Source organism: Eretmochelys imbricata, chromosome 21 (genome assembly GCF_965152235.1).
Source record: "Eretmochelys imbricata isolate rEreImb1 chromosome 21, rEreImb1.hap1, whole genome shotgun sequence".
Taxonomy (NCBI): domain Eukaryota; kingdom Metazoa; phylum Chordata; order Testudines; family Cheloniidae; genus Eretmochelys; species Eretmochelys imbricata.
The window spans coordinates 13493000-13512024 of NC_135592.1; the positions used below are offsets into that span (position 1 = coordinate 13493000).

At 48.8% G+C, this 19025-nt stretch overlaps 1 protein-coding gene across 2 annotated transcripts in view; it reads right to left on the reverse strand.

The window, feature by feature from the left end:
- Positions 1–3005: 3005 nt before the first annotated feature.
- The window catches only part of AHCYL1 (adenosylhomocysteinase like 1), a 47956-nt gene continuing 31936 nt past the window's right edge, over positions 3006–19025 (reverse strand). The window contains exons 4-17 of one of the 2 annotated variants that reach the window (XM_077839145.1): positions 17804–17904; positions 17287–17389; positions 16544–16638; positions 15447–15553; positions 14801–14917; positions 14511–14574; positions 12941–13029; positions 12292–12362; positions 11351–11445; positions 11084–11182; positions 10186–10254; positions 8908–8986; positions 5818–5938; positions 3006–5424 (exon numbers count right to left, since the gene is read on the reverse strand). In XM_077839145.1, coding sequence (XP_077695271.1) covers positions 5418–5424; positions 5818–5938; positions 8908–8986; positions 10186–10254; positions 11084–11182; positions 11351–11445; positions 12292–12362; positions 12941–13029; positions 14511–14574; positions 14801–14917; positions 15447–15553; positions 16544–16638; positions 17287–17389; positions 17804–17904 — 1217 coding nt within the window. In that variant the 3' untranslated portion in view covers positions 3006–5417. Of the gene's footprint in view, positions 5425–5813; positions 5939–8907; positions 8987–10185; positions 10255–11083; positions 11183–11350; positions 11446–12291; positions 12363–12940; positions 13030–14510; positions 14575–14800; positions 14918–15446; positions 15554–16543; positions 16639–17286; positions 17390–17803; positions 17905–19025 lie in introns of those variants that run through there. The other variant, XM_077839146.1, reaches the window with a different exon arrangement.

A 19025-nucleotide genomic window follows, 5' to 3' on the forward strand; every position in this document is an offset into this window, starting at 1 on the left:
GCTAGAGCTGCCAACACATCAGCATCCAGCAGAGCCAACCCCTCCCCCTCCAAAAGCCGCAAATCAACCCCGGACGCCTGGGTCCTGCTCCCAGGCCGAGGCCCACGGGGGAGAGGGCCCTACAGCCCAGCACCCTTCCGGCTGGGGTGCCCTCCGCCCTCAGGCAAGAGGCGCACGCCGCTGGATCTTCAAACCAGAGCTGTGCCAACCCCGCACTTCCACGCGGCCCACCACAGCCTCCTGGGCGTCTCACCCAGCCGCAGGGCCCGCCGGCCCCGCCCTGGCACCGAGCAACCACGAGGCAGCCTCAAGCCAGTTCCTGGATAAATGCCGCAACCCCCAGCCAGGCCAGGCCCAGCATCCTACTTCTCGAGCTCTAAAAATCACACGCCCTTAGCTGGTGCAAGAAATACATCTTTTATCCTCTGGGATGGCCACCCACCTACTCAGTCCTACAGCCGGCTCGTATCTTTCACCAGGCCCCTGCAGACTCGAACAAGGGTGCTTTCACGTGAGGGACCTGGAGTCCACTCAAGAGACCAACAGCTACCCAGGTACACAAGGGGAGAATCAAACCCACTGACTTCAGACCACAGCCTCCTCTTGGTCCGTGCTGACACTCCTTGCCTTTGAGGGACCTCACAGACACAGCTTAAGGTTGGAGGTGGCTGCGGGTGGGATTTGTCTTCCTTGACACCAGTTCTACCCTTCCCTCCTAGCTTTTAAACAGCTTTGATCACCCTCCAAAAGGTTGACATGACCACGATTTTCTCTCCCTCTCCCTTTTCTCAGACATCAGCTACATTTGTTCATGCTAGTGAAGTTGGAGGTGGCTTTCATACCAAACAGCCTCTAGACTGACACTAGCCTGCACAAGTCCAGGCAGTCAGGTGCTCTGTTGCCTGCTTGGCTGAGACTCTGCTATGAGGAGTGGTGGGTTGGGAACTCAAGGGAAGGGAGTTTTTTTCCCTTTATTTATTCAATCATGTCTACAAACTCCATTTCATTTAATGGACTGTAGTTGAATTAAGTGCCCCTCTGGTTCGAGATCACTCTAGGCTCCTGCAAGGGGCCTGAGCCAGGCTCAGGGTAAGGATGTTCCTCTGGGCCTCTCCATATAGCCCAGCTATTTCACTCCTACCCGTCCGTATCATTATTCCTGTTTTACAGATGGAGCAACTGAAATACAGAAAGTGACTTGCCCAGGGTCACCAGCAGGCCAGTGGCAGAGCTGAGATTAAAAAGGTCTCCCAAGTCCCATCCTGTGGAAGTAATTTCCTGTGTAACCTTTAACTCCTGCCAACCATCTGTCTGATTAACTCAGTGACTTAGTCCTAGGAGAGGGGAACTCCAAATGCACCGCATTGGTTTGGAGCAGTGGCCGTGGGAGTAGGAATGTCTACTCACCACAGCAAGCAGCTTTGCACACGAATGCAAGGCAGTTTCCAAGAACAATAAGCAGTTGCAACAGCAAAAGGTTCAGGTGCAGACAGGGCTTTAAGTAGTTGCCTTAAGTGCTCCATCTATAAGCAGCCCTGGTTTAGTTCAATATAGTTTTAGAGGACACATGCATTGCTGAAGTTAACATTTTAAAGCCTAAACTCCTATCCTTTTTAAAAGGTTGCATTAGGATGCCCATATTTTCATCATGGAAAATGAGCTATTAGTACCAGCAAGCCAGACTAACGCAGGACCCTACAGTTCTCAGCATCCCACTCTGACCCCACACAGCAAAATTCATTGCAGGAGGCATGATGGTGAAACTGACAAAATTGCTATTCTCTGAAATCACCAGAACAGGATTCTTGTCAGTTTCAATACCCTACAACCTCACAAGAACAGAGCAGACAGAGAGGAGGCCTGGCAGTGCAGACATGTGACTGCAACAGAGGTTCATGAGGGGCTCCTTAGATTTCAAACAGGACTGCAGTGAATTATCTCATTACAGATTGTGAGGTATATACTTTGAGACAGTACAGTCTTAACCTGTTAACACTTTAGCATTGTCTATGCACAGATCTCAGTGCTTTACAGAGGGTAAAAGTTATCCCTGCTGTACAGCAGGTAAACTGAGGCACATTAAGTACCAGACCTAAGAATACAAACCAGATCACCCATCCCACTTTTTCTCCCCTAGCACATTGCCCCTTTGTACATTGTTCTTAGGCAAAAGAGGTCCAGGGAGTTGGTTAGATTTGTAGATTAATTTGAACCGTTCTGTGTAAGAGAAGACCAGGGAGAAAGAAAGTTTTGAGATTTTGAACCCATTGTCTTCAGGGAACAACAAAATGAGGGACTGATTAGCACCTCGGCATCTCAAATCCATACAGCACCCACTGAAAGCAGCCGAGCAGAAAGGACCCCAGGGAAGTTCAGGGAGGCTGGTCATCAGCGATGGTTTCATAGAAAGTGACAGCTCAATCCTCACCCATGTGACAGTACTGCAAAGCACAGGGCTTTTAGGCATCTCAAGAAAGATCTTAAAGGGACACTCAGGTTAAAAACAAAACTAGATGGCAGTGGGTCAAAGGCAGAGCTAAACAGCAGATTCCCTTGGGGGTCAGGGGGAGAAGGAGAAAATGATAACCTCAAAAGGAGGCCGGTTTTAATTTGCTAGCCATGGTAATGAGCCCAATACACAGGATGTTAAAAATTCTTATATGGTATTATAACAAAGCCCAATGACAGATCCTCTCTCACTGGTGCTAATCTACATACACAGAAGAGTTCCATGGTATTTTCATGACTCTAGCAACTGTAGAGGGAGAGATTTTTAGGTCTATGGGTGACGAGCTGGCATCTACAAGGACATGACCAGTTAATTACTGCAGTCACATGCCACCATCTAAGGTGTCATAAGTGAGGTACACCACAATTTGTTTGTCTGGTCTGTGATTTTAAGTGGACAAGTAGCTCTGTTCTTATGCCTTCAGTAATAGCAACTGATTCACGGATCTGAAGGCCACCATGTTAGACCTTGAAACAAAACCTCAAGGAAAGAGAAGTGTTTTTCTAATCATTTTTAAATTAGACTTTAATGATTTATTGCTCATCTGCAAGGATTAATATTGCATCCATTAAAAATCATTCATATACAAAATAAACCTATCTCACCCGGATTGGTGCTAACATGCTCCCTCTGACAGAATCAAGGCTTCTCTAGGCATAAGACCAATTGTTCCCCTGTGTCTTTTTCGTTACATGGCTTATACAGAGATGGAGCCCTTAAGCTACGATTCCTATTGACACTGTAACACTGAGACAGACAAATGGAACAGAGGGGCCCCTCCCAACAGTCATGACAGAGAACATTTAGGATGGTACATAAACCTCTGTTTGGCTTAGAGTGGGAAAACCAAGCCTGCTCTGGGATACTAGAACTTCTATGCGAGCAGGAAGTGCAGAGGGAGAAAGAAAGCCGGGAGTTGTGGCATGGGGGCAAACCCCCTGGACTGGAGCAATGATTGAGCGGGAGCTTCCCTCTGCTCCTGGTCATGTCCTCTTCCCTGAGCAAGGAAAGGAGAGCAGGGCCCCCAAAGGATCCTGGCTCAACACTCCAAACCCAGCTGCATCTTGATGGAAATTCAGGTTATGGGGGGCAGAGGGGGGGAGTACATGGGCGAACTCGGTAAGGTCATTGGGAACCAGCCCTGGCAGTCTGAGTCAGCCCAATGCAGCAGTGAGTCAATGAGAAACCAAGAATCTATCAAGGGGGGGGGCAAGAAAGAACATGATCAAGGAGCTGGGCAAGCTTGTGAAGAAGAGTCTGGAGGAATAAGGAGGAATTATTGGAAGTGCTGGAAGGTTTTGGAGGATGAAATCTTAATCCCGCCCCTGTTATCAGAAAGGAGCTATTTGCTCCCAGAGAGGGAAAGCAGCCGGGGTCGCCCATAAACACACACAGGGAGGTTCCTCAGAGGTGATGCTAGGAATGGATCTTGTGTACTTGGGCGAGGGTGACAAGGGAGCACAGGGTTGGTCAAGGGTGTTTGCTACACCCAGCTGCAGCGTCTCGATTGTCTTTGTACCTGTACATTCGTGAAGTGCTGGACTGACGCCATATACTCAGCAGAAACACCCTTGTTAGCTGGAGCTGGGCCTTTAGGCCACTGCAGCTGAAACTCCTTCCCTTTTACATGTCACTGAGCAAAGAATTGGAATCTGGATTGTTGTGCTGTGATCTTTGTTGAGCTAAGCCTGGAACACAGGCCTGAAAACCATGGGGCATCAGGCCCTTCCATAGTGGGACCGTAACGTGGTGAACCAGATGAAATAAGACAACTTGCCACCTTCTGGGCTGGGGAAGGAAGAGGTGATTGGCTGACCGCTTTAGAAGACAGCAGTGCAGCTGGCCAGGGATTCCACCTCCCACAGTCATTGGCTCTGAGTGGGGCCAAGTGCTTTATAGAATGGTCCACTGACTGGAGGATTTTGATTTCAACATGACAGCTCGCCGGTAAAGCTGATGGAAAAGTTGCTATGTCATCAGAACATCCCCTGTACTCTGCACGTTAAGGGGACAGGAGCAGAAAGGGTCATCTGTGTTCAACACACGGAGGAGTTCACGGGAGGTGTCATATGCTGGCCCCTCTCTGGCCAGGCCTGCCCATGGCTGAACGGGCTGCTGCATGCTCTCAGCTGCCCGACTATTCCACAGAGTTCCCACTTGGAAACACTTTCTCCTTTGAAACAACATTTTAGACTTGGAAAAGAAAAGAAAAATGGTCTGAAGTCAAATAAGATGCAGTTTAAAACCTAGGAGAGACAAGGAGTCTGATGGGTAGGTGATCCCCATTCAGATTCAGACTAGCACCCTGAAATAGACAAGTTAACACCCACCTGGGCTTATCCGTACCAGGCACCATACCACCTTCCCAAGTTCACATAGGAAACCCGGTCTGGGGTCACACACCTTTACCCTAACTGGCCACTAGGTGCCACTCTGCTCCAACACAGGGATAGGAGCATTGCTCTAGCAGCTAAAAACTGGGCTCATTAAGGCAATTTAGAAGTTGCAGATAACTCCACACAGAAAAAAAAAACAAACAGTACAGTATCTCAGTGTTTGCAAATATCCTGACTAAGGTGCACTGGAAAGATAAAAACCCACTGTGGGAATGAATTGCCCTTCATACTCAGGAAAGGAAACCCTTCCCATGAGTGAAAGTCTGAAACCACACAGCCAGGTTTCAGTCATAAAGCAGTAAGCAAATCCCAGGTTGTCTGCCAAGATCAGACGTACAGAGAGACGCGATCATGTGAAAATGTAAAACAAAGTGACATTAAAATCAGACAGATAAAAGAAAAAAACCAACAGCTTTTAAAAAAAGAAAAGAGTAAAACAAAATAAAATGATCTTTAAAAATAATTTCTCTAAAGTTGTCTTGTGTGGTCTGGTCCTTAGATGTTATGGTCCATCAGTATCTGAAACACAAGGAAAGGAGACCAGAGTCAGGCAACAGGTACCATACTAGAAGCCACACCATCGGTGCGACATCTGGCACCTTCAGAGAGCAGCCATCACCTCCATGTATCCGGAAGTACTTGTTCCTCTCCAGTGCAGTTCTTCCCCAACCCTGCCAAACACCAGCTGTACTCACAGTCTGGGTGACTATCATCCAACGCAAAACTAGCTAAGCAGACAGCTGGTCCATATCCCAACCCCCAGATGGCATTACCCTGCCCCAACAAGCAGCAGGATATCTCCACACCCACATGCCACTGCAATAAAGAGGCACAATCCATGCCGCTACTGCTGGAAGAGGCCTCAGAAGGTACCAGAGGATAGATTCTTTATCCCCCTCACACAGGTCTTACCTGTAATAGTTGGGTTTGAAAGGCCCGTTTTTGTTGAGTCCCAGGTATTTCGCTTGATCATCTGTTAGTTCTGTCAGATGGGCATCAAATGAAGGCAGGTGCAAGCTGGCAACGTATTCATCTGAGAAGAGTAAATATGAAGCCATGGGCAATTGAGTTTGATGGCCAGGCACACGGGAACACATTCAACAGTACCAACAAACACACAACAGATGTTAAGTCACGTCACTTAATGCACGACTGGAAGGCACTCAAATACTACAATGATGGGCAAGGTATAAGACTCTAGAGACTTCAGGATAAGGCCAATGTAAAATCTAATGAGGAGTTCAGAGGTGTGATCAAATTTCAGGCCAAGGTACATCTTAGCAGGGCACATCTTAAGCTAGGAGAAAACTGCACAGATTTTAACAACTTGTTCACTGATTCCCAGTGTAACGAGTTCAGTAAAAAATAGCATATTCAAGAGATTGTGTCCAGAACTCAAGTCGTTTTAGAATCTAACTTTTCAGGATCTTCAGTGTTAGCATGGAGCAAACTCTACCCCACCGGCAAAAAATATCTAATATTAACGCAATGGGGTAAACAGTGCAGACTTGAATTGAAAAAAGGATTGCACATGTCATACGGAAAGCATCTGCAACTATATTATTATTAACCATGTTCATTATGGTAGTACTTGTCCAATGTATTAGACACTAAACAGAGTAATAGACAATCCATCCCTGCCTGCAGAGCTTACTATCTAGACATGATAGATGGAGGGGCAGAGGAGAGGGATAGAAGCAGACAAGCAGAATGAGCTCTGAAAACTACAAGGGCTCTTGATCCTCATCTTTCAGGATAAAAGCATCACCATTGTAAGGTCAGGAAGTAACTGCTCCATGGAGTGGTGCTTCAACTACAGGAGTTTTATGCCTTCCTCTGACAGGGCTGGCAATGGACACTGCCAGATTAGATTGATCAATCCAGCATGGCAGACCCTGTGCTCTAACAATAAACTAAGAGCCCTGAAAAGCCGTATCACCACTCAGAGAGTTAATATGCATGTGATGGGGTGGACTAGGCCCAAAGGCCCCTGCTGGAGGTCTCAGGTTCCTGCCACACTCATCCCAGGAAAGGAGCAGTGGACAGGTCCTCCAAGCAGCCTAGAGTGGTTGCAAGGAAGCAATCAATCAGAGGGGCTGCTGGAATGGCCCGTCAGCGGCCAGGAGGACCATATAAAAAGGAGCTACAGAGGCCAGAACCAAACACAGGGCAGTTCTTCACTAAAGCTGGAGGAGCGTAGATGATGTTGCTGGCTGAAGGAACTGCAACACGACAGACAGCCCAGTGCTAGTTGGGACAGGGGGAGCACGGGAGAGCTCCTGGCTGGCTCCTGGGCCTGAGCTTAGAAGAGCCCTGAGCTAAGGCTAAGACACTTGTGAAGGCCAGGGCCCCGAGTAGTGGGCAAGCCCAGGTCCCCCCATAGGCCACTGGAGAAGGGCCTACAATTGGACAGCACTAAACCCCCAGAAGGGGACTGAACTTCAGCTGGGCCTCCTGACTGACTGGGGCCAAAACAGACTAAAGGGCAAAACCATTGCCTCCAGCGAGGAAGCCCGAGGAGGGGTGGGGGGGGACAGCCCGAAAGCAGGGCTAGGACTGGTTTAAAGACCATGGACAAACCCAACCAGAGGCGGGCGCTCACGAGAGGTGGGTGCCGACCCCATTACAATGCATTAGAGGAATAAGTGGGTATTTAAATGACTGATCAGGGCAGTTACAGGCCACTGGGGAAATTATGTATTTAGCCAAGCCTCAAGCATGCCAAGAAAGGCCACTTACTGACAAATGTTTCTTCAGTAGTCCTCTCTTGCACTTCCCACTTGTGCAGCTCACTCACTTCCACCACCACACCTTGAGCTGATGTGAAAGACAGCCTGACCTTGGAATCGCCTACAGCAGTGGTCCCCAACCTCTCTCTTGCTATAGCATATTCATATTTCCAGAAGAGCGTGGCGGGCGCTGGACAACCAGCCGCTGAGAAGTGGCGTCATCAACAAGCGTTGTCGCTGAAATGCCGCCAAGAAGCCGTTTCTTGGCGTTGCCGCTTCTGGGCAGCGTTTCGGCGGCTGGTTGTCCGGCAGCTGCGGGTTGTCCGGCGGAAGTGCTCCCTTGTCAGTAGACGGGCGCACATAAATGCCCCCGCGGGCGCCATGGCACCCGCAGGCACTGTGTTGGGGACCACTGGCCTACAGTTTCCTGCTAAGTGTCTCGGCCTCAATATTTAAAAGCATCTTGTTGACTCTCACATTCAGTCAGAAGAACAATCAGACAGGGCATCTAGCTTAAAACACTGCTGGGTAGGACAAGCAGTCACTAGCTCTTGGGGTTTCAGGAAAAGGTTTGGGAGTGAATGGCAACAGGTCCAATCCAGCCTGTTGCACAAAACAGCCAATTTGCTTACAGTACATACACATCACCCCAAACTTCTTGCCTCCTGCAATCTCTGCCAAACAATCGTGCACAGTTAGCTTACATAAGTTGCTCCTTATAGGAGCAGGAAACATAGATCAGAGATCTCGGCAGAGTCTGGTGAGACTGTGGCTTCTCTAACAAAGTGGCCATCAGCCTTTCCAGACTACTGTACCCCTTTCAGGAGTCTGATTTGTCTTGTGTACCCACAAGTTACACCTCACTTAAAATCTACTTGCTTACAAAAATCAGACAAAAAACAACAAAAGTGTCACAACACGTGATTACTGAAAAATTGCTTCCTTTCTTATTTTTACCATATGATTATAAAATAAATCAGTTGGAATCTAAATATTGTACTTACATTTCAGTGTACAGTATACAGAGCAGTATAAACAAGTCACTGTCTGTATGAAATTTTAGTTTGTACTGACTTTGCTAGTGCTTGTTATGTAGCCTGTTATAAAACTAAGCAAATATCTAGATGAGTTGATGTACCCACTGGAAGACCCTGTGTACCCCGGGTTGAGAACCACTGCTCTAACAGCTTTGCTGGGCCCTGATCAGATCCCTCACAGCCCTGTTGGCTGGGGACAACTTCAACTCGGGACTCAAGTATCTTCCTTTGCTCACCCATCTTTTTAGGCAGCAAGTACACGTCTTGCTTGTAACGTCCCTCGGGAGCATTGTAGAGCTCAATCAGAGCTAGAGCCTGCAGAGATCAGAAAGGACAAGTCAGTCACCAGTACAGAGCTCACCAACAGCACGGGGCCAGAGAATAGCTGACCAGAGGCCAGACCATGACACGTGTGGATGTTGTGATACTGACGACATGTAGGCACACAAAAACAGCATGCAATGTCATGCAATGCAAGAGAGTGGGGTCCAAGGTCTCGCTTTTGTAAAAACCCTTTACAATACCATCCCTGATAAATGTTTCCCTTTGGAAGATAACCTCACCTCCTTGCCAGGTGACTCAAATACTGCAGGGTCCCTGGTGCTGGAGAACCAGAGAGAAACTGACCAGCAAGTCCCAGTTTGCAGTGATGAGCCCCCACCTGAATGCTAGGTAAAAGCACAGCCCTCGGACGTGGTGGAAAAGTAAATCAGTGATAAAATTATCTTTTGTAAAAATCTAAGGCTGTCAGTAACAGGCAAGGAAATTCGTTTTAAATGGACATTCATTTTAACCTGACAGTGTCCCTTTGAAAGACAAATGACCAGCTCTCCAGCTGGTAGAAGCTCCCTTGAAGTCACTGAAACTCCACCAATTTACAGCAGTTAGACCAAAATGCTGGCATTGTACGTGTTCCACCTGGCATGAAAATAACTCAGCATCAAGGGAAAGAAGTGCAGCTAATGGTCTGTAACAATCCCCCCAAAACTCCCTTCTGCTATGCCCATAGGTAGAGAGTTTCCTTTAAAACAAGTTTAACCATGTGCCACTTCTGGATTTCCCAGTGTATTGCATTCCCTTCATTTCTCTTAGATCGGGGCAGGGACTGCCTTGATTTTGTGTATGGCAAAGAGCTGAACACACAGCTGTATTTATTTATAATCCTGTTTACAGAGACAGCCTCGTGCCAAGAAACGCAACGGGTGGTGGTGATGGCTGTCCATTCGAGGTAATATTGCTACCGAGAATCATTTTAACCTCAGAGCCAAAAAACAGAGTTGAGAATTTATTTTACCCAAAGAGAAGTTCAAAGAGAAGTTCAAAGAAATAAATGCTCTAACAACTTAAAATGCAAACCCAAATGGTTGAAATGTTGTATGTTACAGAAAGCGTCTCCTGCTGCTTAGTGGTTATGTCGAATCCCAAGATCGCATGAGGCCCTGAAACACTAACCCCCACACCTCGAAATACAGCATTAGGCAAGGTGGGCAGTGTTGATGGTTCCAGTTACATACCTGAGTGGTGGCTGTGATGGACAGAACAAAGGTGGGAACTGTTGAACAGCTCAGATTGAGAAGACGACCCTAAAATGTCAACACGATGAAGACATGTTAAGGACAGTGAACTCATTACACTGGGGCAGCTTAGAGTTATGAAAATGGGGGGAATTTTTTCCCCCCGATGCTTCAGATTCACCCATTTAGTTGGGTCACCAGTTGATGGAGCCAAAGAGCATAGCCTCATTACTGCCCCACCTCCAGGGGTCCACGCTCCATATCTAGTCTCACTCCCTGGGGCAGAGGTAAGTCATGCTCTCAGCCCAGCTATTTGAGAAGGTGCAGTATCCTGCTATTCTGGAGGCCCTAACTTCCCACCCAAATGGGTGAGAGCAGTTCCTGTCCTTAGCTAAAGGTCAGAGAAGCTGTGTGGTCCTGACAAAGGGAGAGACAGAATCACTCCAACTGCAAGGCCTGTGGGGTGCCCGGAAGGTTGGAGTGACCAGCTGGAAGGAAAGAGAAATGCAGTGTTTTGTAGCCATTGGGTCCTTCCCAAATCAAGACAGATATTGGGTCTGGCTTGCATGGATGGGCAAGAGCAAGCCAGCTAGTAACTGTGTTGCTGAGAGACCCGTGTGTATGACAGGTAACCCTGCACCCCTTTGAGAATAATCAAACCAAGGAAGTTCTGGCTGCAGTAGTCCATGGTTACAGGGTCCCCCCCAGGCTCAAAGACCTTCCCAGCCACACAGGTTACTCTGTAGTCTTTGTACTGAGCTACATCCCAATCTCAAACCAGTGCCCACATATCTCCTGCATGCAGAAACTCTAGGAACAGACACAGGACCCCCTGCCATGTGATGCTTTAGCCCAGATGCTCTGCTGCAGCTTCTCTGGCCTGACTTCCAGGACATACCTCAGCCAGCAGGACCACCCGTTTGCCATCTGGCCAGATGACATGGTCCACCTGTGAGCGGACACGCTCCCAGGTCAGCTCCGGGGTACGGAGACTGGTCTGTGAGGAGAGAAACAAGCAGGAGTCAGTTACCTGTCATCCAAGGCAAGTGGGTCCCAGTGGGAAGGAGGTAACCCAGGAGCATGGGACTGTCAGGAGCAGACTGATAGGCACTCATGGGCTCGCTGCTGGAAAGGTTGATGGGGCAGATAAGCAGCAGAGACTCACCACATCAATTTCAGTGTTGGAATGGCCCATGTTACACACAATGCAGCTGTTCTTCATTCGGTCCAAGTGTTCCCTGGTCACCACGTTCTTATTTCCTATAGAGAAAGAGGATGCTGCTAATATGAGCCCAAACAACTGTAACTTGTGCCTCCCGATCCCTCTCTCTATGGCTGGTGCTGAAGATTTCTGCCCCAAAGCCAGGCGCAAGGTTCAGTCTCTGCCAGAACACGACTGGCTGGTGTACTGGAGCGTTTGTACTTTCTGCTGACCAGAGGGCCATGGGTGTGGTCTCTGCACATGAGCTGGCTGTGGTCTTGGGAAGATCAGTTCCTAGTGCCTCTCCTCAGGGTGAGCTCCCATTGGTGGCTGTGGAGGGGGAGGTCACCGAGGCAGCAACGAGAGCCCAAAATGGCAAGAAAAAAGTGCACTCCCTACGTCACAATCTCACCCTTCCCAAGTAAGGGGGAGTCCCTTTGACTCATCTGGACGCGCTGAGGACAGCAGGTGGACCTCACATTTTGACATCAGCACAGAAGTGGATTGGGTTTTCCCCTCACCCTGCCCTCCAGTGTCTTCCCTTGTACGCTCACTACTCCCCTAGCTATGTTTAGTGCCAGAGGGGACCTGCTCGGGCATGGTCAGCTCCCTCCACAGGCTAAACTAGCAGAGGAGCTGCTCTAGCTCCCTCCACAGAGTTTTGGGAGCCCAAGGTCACAGTTCTACCCCCCACGCTGCATGTGCAATATGTTGACTGAGATATCTAAGCACAGGAATCAGTACATCCTCCATGCACAGTCACTGGAGCCCATCACCTACTTTCTGACGTGCGTGGAGCAGGGAAGTCCTATAGAGATTCCTGTTCCAAGTACACGGGCCCAGGAACGGTTCCACAGAGCTTGAAGCAAGCATCACCCACCACCTTTCCCCCCAAATCTCCGTACCTGTGCAGGTTATGACCACATCCACCTGGCGGATCACTTCATTGAGTTTCACCACCCGGAAGCCATCCATGCTGGCGAAAGGAAAAGGGCAGAGTGAGAAGATGAACCGTAACACCCCCTCCTGCCTGCACAACACAACCTGGAAAGGTGAAGCCAGGAGGGAATGCAACAGAATAGCTAAAAATCTACTCGATCAGTAACATCAGAGGAGCAGGCTTCCCACCCACACCCTGAGTGCAGTAAGTGCAAGGTGGACCATGTGCAAAGGAACCTGTGTGAGCTTGTGGTTGTGAATGCCATGGCTAGTGAGAGAGACCTGGGAGTGTGCACCCAACACGGCATGGAGAGCATTATGGAGTCCCACACCATTCTTCTATTTTAGTTAATTTTCAGGCACCTAGGTTTCTAAGTCCAGTTGGCTGTCCTGGGCCAAGGACACAGGAGCTCAAATGGGTGCACAAATGATGGAAGGTCCCCAAGAGACATATACTTTCTCATGAGACTAGCCATGGGTTATGAGGTTCCGGGTGGATGAAGGCTCTTCCTGAGCAGCCTGACTTCAAGTCAGCCCTCTGATGAAGCTCAAAGACCAGACAGACAGTAAAGGAACAGGTGCTCACTCAGCAGCATTTAACTCTTCATCTCTTACCAGGCTTGCAGAGCACAGATGGGGTCAATCTCGGTGATGTTGACTATGGCTCCAAGGGCTTTCAGAGCTGCGCAACATCCCTTCCCAACCTGCAATGCAATGAAGAGCCTCCAGACACAGGACCCAGGAGGTCCCCATGGACAAACTGCACCCGTTTGTTTATACAGGTGGCAGCGCTAGGAGCGAGATTCTCATCGCAGACACCTGCTTAATGGCAAGGTTCAGTTCAAAGCCTGGCTCAGGAGCAGGAATGGGCTGCATCAGCTTTACAGTAGGCATGGCTACTGGCACTTGGCCCCTCTCAGCCCAGTCTTCCCCTCCCAGAAGTGTCATTCCAAGATCACCTGCTGGCATTCACGGCCTGGGCATAGCATCCAGCAGGTACAAGGGTTCTAAGATGAATGTCCTAAGCTGTCGAAACAGCCATCAACGCCGCACAGAGGAGAGATCACAGCTAAACTTTTCTTTTTAAAATAAATAAATGCAGATCTGGGCCAGGACTAACCTCCAACTGCCTTTTTTTTAAAAAAAGAGAACATGGGTATGTTTATAGCTTTGTAACAGACCCCCTATTTTATTTAGCACGTGCATGGGGTAGTCAGTATGGCCCCATAGTTCAGCTTCTGGCATCTCATATTTAATATGGCAAAGCAGCCCTGAGGGACTACAGCCCCCAGCATGCAATGTTGCAGCTTGCTCCGAGCAGACAGGCAAATTACATGCAACCCTCGAGTCCCTGGCAGATTGCCAACACAGCCTTTTGGTTGGGCAAAGTTTGGGCTCCTTTGGTGTATAAACAAATTAGTACGCATATTCCTGGGGAGAAGAGCATTTACTGCTACCGCCAGGCCCTCCACTGCAGTGGACTCAGCTTGTAAGGTAAACACGCATACAGACAGCATGCGAATGGGGCTAGGTGTCAGATCCCTGCTTTGCGCCGTCTCTTCTAGAAGGATTTACAAGCACGACCCCCCGCCCCATAAACGTAAATCCAGGAGTTCTGTAGACACCAGGGAGTTTCAAACCACTCAACAAGAGGATCACTTCATTATTACAGGCCTGCTTTATAAAGCCAAGGATACAGCAGTGCGGGATGCAGTCAGTCCAGAACTCCATTCCACACCAATCCAATCACCATTACCCCCACGGCTCTGACACCGTGGCAGGCACGGTGTGGCAATTCAGAGTGTTACCAGCAACAACTGCGCTGAAATATGGCAATTCAGACAAATCTCCAAGCAAGCTGGGAAACAGAGACTTTGTATACAATGTCTCAGCAGCTTCTAGCAAGGCTTTCCTGCACAAGCATGACAGAGTGGGCGTCCATCTTCCCATGATTTGAAAAGAATTCTCTCCAGGATCAGCAGTCAGCCATGCACTGACATAGGGAAAACTGTCTAGAGAGACACTGTTTCCTTCTATTATGTATGAACTCTTCGTAACGCTCCTACTCTTAGCAAGGGTAAGAGGTCATTGCTCGTCAAAGGCAGATAAGGAACACTGGGGAAAGGATGGATCTTGACTATGCATCGGGGAGAGATGCTGCCTCACGTTCGTTCATGGAACTCACCTCACCATAGCCACACACCACCACTTGTTTCCCTCCGAACATCACATCTGTGGTCCTCTTTAGGCTACAAGACAGAAACAGACCTGTGTTGGGATTAGTCAGTTCCAGACAGAGCAGTCTGCATGGGGTGATACTCCGAAGCGACAGCTGATCATGTGACCAGACACTGCAACATTCAACTAGGACACGACGGAGTCTGATTGAAATGCCACAGAAGCCAGAGAAAGACCAATCTATCGGCATGAGTTAAAGGAAGGGAATGGCTGTGTATCCTGAAGGATTAGACTCACCCGTCCAAGATGGACTCTCTGCAACAGTACAGGTTATCGAATTTCTGTTTGGTGACAGAGTCATTGACATTCATGGCTGGGACACACAGTTTCCCAGCCTTGGACAGCTGGTACAGCCTGCGGGGAGAAAGGACACTTCAGATACCGTTCCATTAGACACACTAGAGCTCTGCACACAGCAAAGCAAACGGAATCCAAATTAACACCATGCCCCAGAGAAAGACAGGACTACTGTAACCTCCTAGCCTAGCACTAGAGATGGGGAGCTGGCAGTCCCGGATGCAAACTGCCACAGAACACGTAGATCCACAGCTGCTCAGGCTCTCAGGACAGATGCAATCCAAGGCCAAACATTTTCAGCAGAGGAAGTGAATGCAGAGCTAAAGCATGCACCTTGACCCTCAGAGCCTAAGGCCCTTTACGATTTCTGTCACTTCCTGGAGGCAATCATAGTGCACGTGTAAACAGCAAGGATCAGGGAAACCTGCAGACCTTACCTCACATGACCAGAAAAAGTACATTGACTGCTAGTCTCTTCTAGCTACCATGCAAGAGCAGATACCATGGAGAATAGAAACAGCAGCTGCCTGCCATGAGCAAAAGAGCGGTGAAAGGCCTAAATTCTGGCTGCCCCTGGGTCCAATACCTGTGCACACCAGTCACGCTCTCCTCTACGATGCCACGGATCTTCTTAAAAACATTGGGATATTTCTTATAAACCCAGTGGGTCAGATCTCCACCATCATCCAGGATCTAGGGAACATGCAGAGAAACACAAAGGACATTCAGTCCTTCCACTGCCAGCAAGCCAGGTCACTGTCAGCTACAGAAAAGCCCCATTAAAACACGAGGTGATAGGAGGATTTCTGCTCCTGGGTTCTATTCCCAGGTGAGAGACTTGTCGTGTGGTTCTGGGCATATAACTTGACTCAGTTTCCCCTCTGTAAAATGGGATAACTACTGACTCACAGGGGGACTGGAAGGGTTGCTTGTATACCACTTCCAATCTTTAGGTTGAGAGGCATTACTAGTACCTAAACATTGCACATGCTCACAAAGGACCCAAGAAATCTATGCCCCACTCAAAAGGTAACCGTCCCGGGGACAGGCTTAGACACAGCTTTGCTAAAGGGCTTGTTTCCTAGGTGGGGGAGGAAGATTGATATCAGTCAGGGAGCAGATCCCAAGAAACTGGACTGGGGGGGAACAAGCCACCCCATGAACTGCATGCGAGTTTTACAGGACCCACAAGCATGGCTCTGCCAGGACATACTGCTGAGCCAGGGAGCATAGGGACTGCTTTGTACTCCAGTCACTGAGTTCAATCAGACTATTTTGGGCATGGCTTAGACCACAATACATACAATATCTATAGGCGTCTTGAGACTTGCAGGAATGTATGACTAGGCAAAAGTCTCCTCTCCTCCCCACAGCCAGTTCACCTTGGCTATCTAGTCACAGGCTCTAAAACACAGCATGAGAAGCACACAATCTCTGGGAACTCCCCTTTCTGACCAGCATTCAGCCCTGTTCAATGCAGAGGGAGAAAAACGCTCCACCGATACACCCAGGGACTGGTCGTACAAGAGGACGACTGGACAGTGAAAACCACCAGGTAATCTAATCTATTTTCCATTAACAGCAGCTCTTGGAAAGCAAAGTAGTGCTCTGGGGGAGGAGGACAGGACGTGGAATACTCTGCAGGGGAGGAGTAGAGAAAAGGCTGTGAAATGCTCCCATTACCATGTTGGCCTGCCAACCATCCATGTTAACACAACGGTCAATGCACCACCAGAAATCATCCTCCGACTCCCCCTTCCAGGCAAACACAGCAACACCTAGGGAGGAGACAAAGGAGGAGTCATTTGCTGCTGCTCTGTTGGGAGGCAACAGACACCACGGCCAGGGCCTAACACATGTGAGATTGTCCCTGTGGTGCTGAACTTCCCCCAGCTCCCCAAGTCTACACTAACATTGCTGAGAACAAGTGAAGCTGAACAGAGGTAAACAGCAAGCTCAGTCAAGGGCAAGCCAGTGTTATAAACTTGCCCTGAGCTCTTGGACCATGTTGCAGTGCGCTGTTGAATAACTGTGGTATCCCACCCCAGAAATGACTGCACTGACGAGGTGGAAGAAGCAATTCCTACACATAGTCTGTAAAGTGGCTTGGGATTCCTTGAAAGGCACCGGAGAAATGTATGATGAAGTGAAAGCAAGCGCCTCTGGCTTGCCAACTGATTTGGAATACGCAGGAGCAGAAATGGCACTGGCTAAGATGTCCAGAGTATCCAAACTCTCCCTTTGTTTAGGGGTAATCTAGTCCTGGAGCTCTGTGGACTCCCTGGAATGTTTCTCCAGACATGGGGGCAAAGTGGCAGTCAGGAGTCTGGGTAAGCATAGTATTTCCAAAAACACCGCAGCGCAATTCAAAACCAGGGAAAGTTGGGTTTACATCTCTCCCCTCCTGCTGCTCACACACTACTCACCAGCCTCCGCTAAGGCAGCGGCCACCTCGTTCTGAGTGGAATAGATGTTGCAAGCAGACCAGCGGCACTGAGCCCCCAGCGCGCACAGTGTCTCAATTAACACCTGGAGACAGAAGCAAACCGACAGTCAGCCCAAGAGGAAGCTGTAATGCCCGTCTGGATTCAGGGAACTCCAGCACAGAGCAGGAAGGGGACAGTGTTACTCAACCATAGACTATTTGCAGAGTGGAAACATCTGCTGATTGGGATCCTGGAGCAGCCATATTGGAAAATGCAGCTGCAGAGCACTTACACACACACATCCACACACCCACATCCATCCACCCACCCACCCCTAGGAAGTGTGAAAATGGGGACAATTTGCTCATGTGTGTTTCTGAAATATTGAAGCACTTCCTCCCCAGGGCTGTGAAAGTTCCCAAGATTATCCGCACAGATAACAGAGCACAGGAAAAGCCAGTCTCTGTTCTTCCTCCTCCCCTCCACCCACAAAGCCGTGAGCCCAAGGAGTACTCACCGCAGTCTGTGCTGTAATGTGTGTACAGCCCACTATTTTAGCTCCAGCCAAAGGTTTCTCTCCCTGGGCCCGTTTCCTGAGTGAAATCAGAGCAGACATGTCTGTGAAAGGAACAGAGGGTTTTTAACGAGGTCTCTGTCCACCACACAGGCCTCTTTGCCAGGACACCCGGCCAGCTCCTGCACCCTACCTCTCCATCTAGTCAGACTAGACTCATAGATATTAAGGTCAGAAGGGACCATTATGATCATCTAGTCTGACCTCCTGCACAATGCAGGCCACAGAATCTCACCCACCCACTCCTGCGATAAACCGTTCACCTATGTCTGAGCTATTGAAGTCATCAAATCATGGTTTAAAGACTTCAAGGAGCAGAGAATCCTCCAGCAAGTGACCCACGCCCCATGCTACAGAGGAAGGCGAAAAACCCCCAGGGCCTCTTCCAATCTGCCCTGGAGGAAAATTCCTTCCCGACCCCAAATATGGCAATCAGCTGAACCCTGTGCATGTGGGCAAGATTCACCAGCCAGATACCCAGGAAAGAATTCTCTGTAGTAACTCAGATCCCAGGAACAGAGCGGGGTATTTTAAAGGAAGCATTCAAGGTAAGAGATTATAATGCATTCCTTCCTCCCAAGACGGTCATCCTGCAAGCACCTTTACAACGGGAATTTTTCCACCTTCCATGGCTTGGACAATGTGTGGGTGGATGGAGTTTGAAGGCATGTCCATCATTCCCTGAACCAGCCAAGCTCCATCAAATCCCAGTTGAAAATACGAATCACCACTTTTCATGAGATCTAAAGAAATGGGCCTCCTGGTGCTACCAGTTTTACTTTCTGGAAAAAGAAAAGGAGTACTTGTGGCACCTTAGAGACTAACCAATTTATTTGAGCGTGAGCTGTAGCTCACGAAAGCTCATGCTCAAATAAATTGGTTAGTCTCTAAGGTGCCACAAGTACTCCTTTTCTTTTTGCGAATACAGACTAACACGGCTGTTACTCTGAAACTTTCTGGAAAGTGCTTTGAGCTCTTCACATGTCGAACTTCCCCATCCAAGTCTATCAACATTCCTGCTGCTCACAAGACTGGGTACTTAAAACCCTGCATGTCTTGTCATTAATGCACCACCTGTCGGAGGAGTTCAATTCTTTCCTACATGGCTTGCTGATGCCTCAAGGAGAACATCAGGATATTTGCTGACCATAACTGAAGGTATCAG